Consider the following 6448-nt stretch of genomic DNA (forward strand, 5'->3'; position numbering starts at 1 on the left):
GTGTGCCTTGGAAGTCTGTGTTAGGCGGTGAAAATAGGATGAAGGGATTGCATGTCTGTCTCAGTAACCTGGGCTGAGAGTGATTTATGAGCAGGCTGGACACTGTGAAGTGGACTGAATGGCGGTTTAGGCCCTGTATGCATTCAGTGCGCCGTGACTACACCCAGCAACGTTCCTATACTTGAGATTTCATACACATCCCAGGCCACTAAGCAGCATGCTGGGTAAATCCCTCCTGAGAGGCATATAAATGAGAGAAAGGTCACAGTAAACTGTTCCAGTGCAGCATAAACGTGGAAGACTAACAAATACGATGTCGGTCGATCGGTTGCTAACATTTGATGAGTGTTGTGAGTATTGTGTGGGAGCATGGTGGATTAAGAGGGGGATAATGAGCAGGAAATATGGAACCTGAACTGTAAACTAGTTTGGGTTACTAATGTGTCAAAAATGTTGAAAAAAACAAACACGGTTTCTCTCCTAAATAACTTCAGTGAACCAGAAATATGAATTCTCCTCGCTTCTCACACATTTAAACATATAAACTATATATTCAAAAGGGAATAAAATATATTTCAGACAACTTTCTGTGGAGACAGCTTCTTAGCCTGTGAGTGGGCGTCAGAGCAAAAGCATAATCTTTTGTATAATGATGCTCCTGCACTAATGACTGGAGAACATCAAACTATTTTTTGCCCTTTTTCAAAAATACACATGGTGTAAGCTACACTGAAAAAACTAAAACATTGACTTTTTAACAATATTATGTTAGTTGAAAGCAATAACACTAAGTTGAACCTAATATTTTTTATGTATACTTGTATTATAGCTTTCAACAAACATAATACAGTAAAGTGAAGTCTGTTGACAAAACGCATTTAATTTAAGTCAATGTTTTTTTATTTTTTCAGTGTAGCAACTACTGTAGTAATGATTTGCTCTTTCTTTACCTTTACATCAGTTAAAGGGGCCCCATTAACCCTATTTTCAGGATCATATATTTGTATGTAGTGTCTCTACTGTGTCATGTCTCCGTGCTTTAATGTTCAAAAAGCTCTTTATTTTTTGCCTGTGCTGCCACCTCTTTTCACCCTCTGTCTGAAACAGTGCCCAGTCTGCTCTGATTGGTTAGCTGGCCGGCTCTGTTGTGATTGGTCAACTGCTTAGAGATGTCCTGCAATTTAGCATATCAAGTACAATGTGTTGGCAGAACCTATAAAAGTTAGCGCTGAGCTTCAGTCTGCAATGTTCAAAACAACAGATTAAGCCAGAAATCTAGGTGTAGTCATGGACTCTGACCTGAGTTTCAACAGTCACATTAAAACAGTTACTAAATCAGCTTACTATCACCTAAAGAATATATCTAGGATTAAAAGACTAATGTCACAGCAGGATTTGGAAAAAGTTGTCCATGCTTTTATCTTCAGTAGACTGGACTACTGCAATGGTGTCTTCACAGGTCTCACTAAAAAATCTATTAGAAAGCTGCAGCTGATTCAGAACACCGCTGCTCGAGTCTTCACTAACACTAAGAAAGTGGATCACATCACTCCTGTTCTGAAGTCTTTACACTGGCTTCCTGTGTGTCAAAGAATAGATTTCAAAATACTTGAATGGCATTGAAGCATTGAATGGTTTAGGCCCAAAATACGTTTCTGACCTCCTGCTAAATTATCAACCATCCAGATCTCAGCTTTCTGTCCCCAGAGTCAGAACTAAACATGGAGAAGCAGCGTTCAGTTATTATGCTCCAAATATCTGGAACAACCTCCCAGAAACCTGCAGGTCTACTGCAACTCTTACTACTTTTACATTTATAGAAAGGAGCATCTGTGAACATTTTCACCTCCTTTGTCCCTGTCGGAATTAAAGTTAGATAAACTATTTTAGCACCCATCCACAGATGCATCAATCAAATAACAGCATTGATGTTGTCAGTTGGTGCTAAAAATGTATTTCTACTGGAGATATACATAATGTAGGGGGGGGCACCACTGCTGAATTATTTTAATTGTTTTCACATTTTATGACCAAATGAGAACAAAAGACAAAACCCATAGCAAAAACAATAACGATATTTAAGAAATGTAAAGTGTATCTTAAAGGTGGGGTGGGTAATTTTGGAGAAACCAGCTTGAGTGCGCTAGAATTTGAAAATACACAGCCGGAACAAATCTGCCACTTCCTTACAGAGCCCCTCCTCCAACACACACGAACGCGCACATGACCAATGAGGGCACAAGATAAGTTTGTGCACAGATGGAAGGCTGACAGGCAGGTAGGCCATCCAGTTATTTTAGCCGGGCCGGATAAAATGATTGGTCGTGCTTTTTACAGTACTACGGCTTCCACAGATGACATTTTGCTATGGATTTTTTGTCAAAGCACTTAAGATGTTCATTGCTATCGGGATGTTAAGAGCATTCCATGGAATATAACAAAAACTGTATCTCGAGCCGGTTTCTCAAACTTACCTACCCCACCTTTAACATGAAGAATGAATGTGGGGTACATGTCTAGAAAAAAGTAGCTTAATGAAAGCTCTGCCCTGTCCAGCATCAGTTTTAGAACTTGCATACATGTAGTATCAAACCAAATCAGTTCTGAAGTTACCTCTTTGATAGCTGACATCCTGATCTTCTCATAGTAATGCAGAGGGGCGTGGGGGGTGCTCATGTTGTAGCCAAATCCAGCCACGGCTACCTCATCACAGTTGTGAAGGGCCATCGTTATGGCAACTGTCCCCAGGGTTGGTATATTCTGAAACAGACATAAATCAAGAGTGTGTACGAGAACCAGAACATATTCAGCATGCAGTGAACATGTTATTTAAACTGTATGCTTGTTGTGTTGATATATTACAGATGTGAAATCTGAAGAATGGGTCTATTTATAACAGCCTAATGGTAACACTTTGTTTTCAGGCTCTGTAGGTGCTTGGCTCCCTGCAGCATCTGCTGTGTGTTCACGGAGGCTTTCATAATGCAAACAGACAGTGGAGCTCCAGTGCTGACCATTAACAGCCCACTGTTGCCTCTCTACATACAAAAAAAGGGACTTCAAGGACAACAACAGGTCTCTCACCCCTCGGCCCATCTGTCCGTGGTTGTGAGGTAAGCCAATCAGCTTGAAGGAGGCCTCCTGGATGAAGTAGGGGTTCAGGATGCGCATGTCGCTGGCCTCCCTTGGAACGCTCTTGGCCACCGACTTCCAGAACCCATCAGTGCTGAGCTGAGAGACAAATTAACTATTTTGTTAGTGCGACCCTCATAGTGAACTAAATGTGCACACAGTCTGGTAGGCTGGGAGAAACAGATGTTAGTGTTTCGTTGGGTTGTGAACACACCGTACATTTCTCAGCGCTGTCTACCAAGAACTTGTACTATCTGAAATATTTCATTTAATATTGTAAGTTCGCAGCTGAGAAGGCAGGAGTATTATATTAATGTTTACACTATCCTCAAACGCAAGATGGTTTTGCATCATTTTCTTTGCTCACAGCTATCTTTGGGCGGCTGTGTCAAAGTGCACCTCATAAAAACAATCCAGCCTCTCGTAGCTTCTGAAGCTATGTATTATTGATTTACAAATTGCAGTTATGGACATAGTAATATTGTCCTCTGTGGTCCTTAAAATATTATGATATCATCCCTGAAGACTGGCTTCATATCTATATAATCTATACTTTGCCTCCATAAAAGTGTAGTGATGTCAAATCAGGCCAGAGGCAATGGACCCTTTGTTGTTAATTGCTTACTTACTTACTCCAGCCACAACCAATTTTTTTTAACACCACCTTCAATTTGATCCCAACCAGACACCTGTTGGGTTACGTGACTGTACCTTTCATGTTTGTGACGCTATATTGTAGTGACAAAATCTATCCTTAGACAGACAGCAATATAAACACTTGACACATACTCAGAACCTGTTGGTACCTCCATGCTAGGTGTCTACAGGATCACTTTTAGCCATGACGACACACACATACTCACAAGGGGAAAACAACACCAGCATTGATGTTGTGACAAGTCTTCAAAGAAGACTTTGAATCCTTTTTTAACTCATTGTTTTGGTTTTATGGCAACATTTGGTATAGTGTTCAGGCTCTTAACAATCTGGTTTCCAGCCGCAGCTGTTTTAAGTGTAAACACTTTCAGACACAGCAGCACAGAAGACAGACACTGTAAGAGACTAGGTGGTGAAACGTGTGTTGAGAGCATTTAGCCGCTAATACAAAGATTTTTCTCATAGGTTGGTGGAGACAATTCATTGAGTTTGACAAATGAAAGTTGATTGGAGGTGGACAAAGCAGCAACAAGTCATTAGCAATTTAGTGTCAAAATGTTAAGCTGTGTTACAAATATTCATCCCAGTGTCTCATCTATTGCTCGAGCTCATGTCATTTTTAAGGATTTCCAATTGTTTTACCACGACTTTGTTTTATATATATTCTTTCTTTACTGCTGTTCCAATTTACTAAATGTTAATATCTGAAACCAAAAACCTAATCATTAACAGATGTCATCTGTAACCGTAATGTTATAGAATATTTATAATAAATATTCACACTGTCAGTGTCAATTCGTACTACCATCACCTAGTAGTGGACAGGGGTGGAAAATATGATGGTGCTTAAGCAGCCCAGTGAAAGTAATCTCCTGAGCTGAGACCTGGGGAGAGAGGTCAACACATTTAAACACTGATGAAAAACAAGAGGAGCAAACAAAGCCAGGCAGAGAAGGAAGCCCCCGTATCCATATACCTGGGGCCATTACCCTAATTACCAGCAGCCTTATGTCTCTTTATGGACAGTTACTGGGAAACCTGCCTCTGAGTTAGCTCAGGTATGCAGGAGAGCGATGTAGGGAGAAACCAAACAGCATTGATCCGAGCTGTTGGTTTACTAGCATAGCAATGTTACCCTGTTAGACTATAAGCTCCTATTGAGAGATCAGGTGGTAATCCTGTCCTATCCGAGCGAGAACCTAACACCTCTGCTTTGCTGGCAGCACTAAGATGATGAAGTCTGTGGAAAACCCATCTGCACACAGCCTACAGGATCAAATGACAAGCCACTCTGACAGTATCAGTGAATATGTTTACATTTACTCCAGATAACTCAACTAGCTGGTATGAATACAGGATACATGCAACTCTATTCCTTGACAGCCCTTTAACAAAAAGTGTAACCTGGGGCTTCACATCATTTTATAACGCAGTTTATAATCCTAGCAATTGTCCATTCCGTAAATAAAAAGATAGATACACTCAGGAGCAGAATGTAATTAAAAAGGGATATTAGAAGGCGTTGTGGTTAACGGTTACTGTTTTCACAGAGACTTGGTATGACCTAAGTACGTTAAGGCCCGGGAGTGTCAATCAGACAGGATCATCTGCAGTACAGGGACTCCCCAGGGAACGGTGCTGGGATCGCTTCTCTTCACCCTCTACACTGCAGACTTCACCCACAACACTGCGACCTGCCACCTTCAGAAGTTTTCTGACGACTCTGCCATCGTCGGCCTAAGGGGGACGACGTACAGAGAACTGACGCAGGACTTCACCCTCTAGTGCCAGAGGAATCACCTCCAGCTCAACGCAAGTAAGACCAAGGAAGGACTGGTGGTGGAATTCAGACGGCGCAAACACACACCCCCACACAATGGAACATCCAGGGAGCGGACGTCGAGATTCTGATCTTACAAGTACCTTGGTGTTCATCTGAGCAATATACTGGACAGCTCAGATAACCGCACTGGTCTCTATAAGAAGGGACAGAGCAGAGTGTAACTCAGAGTGCTGAGGAGACTGGGGTCTTTTGGAGTGCAGGGGGCCCACCTGCAGACCTCTGACTCTGTGGAGGCATCAGCCATCTTGTATGGTGTGATCTGCTGGGGCTGACCACACAGTTAGATAAAGTTAGTATTTACCTCAAAGCTCTGCCGTACCCTAGTACAGCATCACATAGCTGCTTGCGTAGCTGCAGAATCTGTATATGACATTACTGAAACATGCCCGCTTCAATTACAGACTTGGGACCTTTTTCGCAAGTTAAAGGAGGTTTCTAAACAATCAAATAAAGGACAAACAGACCACACAAATAAAAACCTGACAAAGACTACCGTACTTGTCGGTTTTGAGGCAAGATAAGATATATTTAAATATAAAATGACATTCATTTGTTGATGCTTCCTTTGCAGAAAACCCTGTCCAAGGAACAAAGTCAGCCATGATAGATGTCACTTGTGTCACACAATGCCAGCTCTCAGTGTCTACTTTGCCACTTTCCTTATCCTAGTGCAATCCATCTTCCTCCAGCCAACACTTAGCATAGTGAGTAAGTGTGTGTGTGCATGTGACCACTAACAGTGTGTTTACTACACTCCCCCATTCGCGAGCAGGGAACTTGATCTGCCAACCTGAAGTGTTGTTGTAAATGAAGCCG

At 41.7% G+C, this 6448-nt stretch overlaps 1 protein-coding gene across 1 annotated transcript in view; it reads right to left on the reverse strand.

The window, feature by feature from the left end:
- Positions 1–6448, reverse strand: part of LOC104948573 (CMP-N-acetylneuraminate-beta-1,4-galactoside alpha-2,3-sialyltransferase-like) — a gene marked incomplete at its 5' end in the record, with an annotated part of 18987 nt that overhangs the window by 3187 nt on the left and 9352 nt on the right. Inside the window, 2 exons of the mRNA XM_010774774.1 lie at positions 2614–2760; positions 3085–3231. Of these exons, the coding sequence (XP_010773076.1) occupies positions 2614–2760; positions 3085–3231 (294 nt within the window). The remainder of the gene's footprint in view (positions 1–2613; positions 2761–3084; positions 3232–6448) is intronic.

The sequence above is a fragment of the Notothenia coriiceps genome, unplaced genomic scaffold (assembly GCF_000735185.1).
Source record: "Notothenia coriiceps isolate Sejong01 unplaced genomic scaffold, NC01 NC01_scaffold00014605, whole genome shotgun sequence".
Taxonomy (NCBI): domain Eukaryota; kingdom Metazoa; phylum Chordata; class Actinopteri; order Perciformes; family Nototheniidae; genus Notothenia; species Notothenia coriiceps.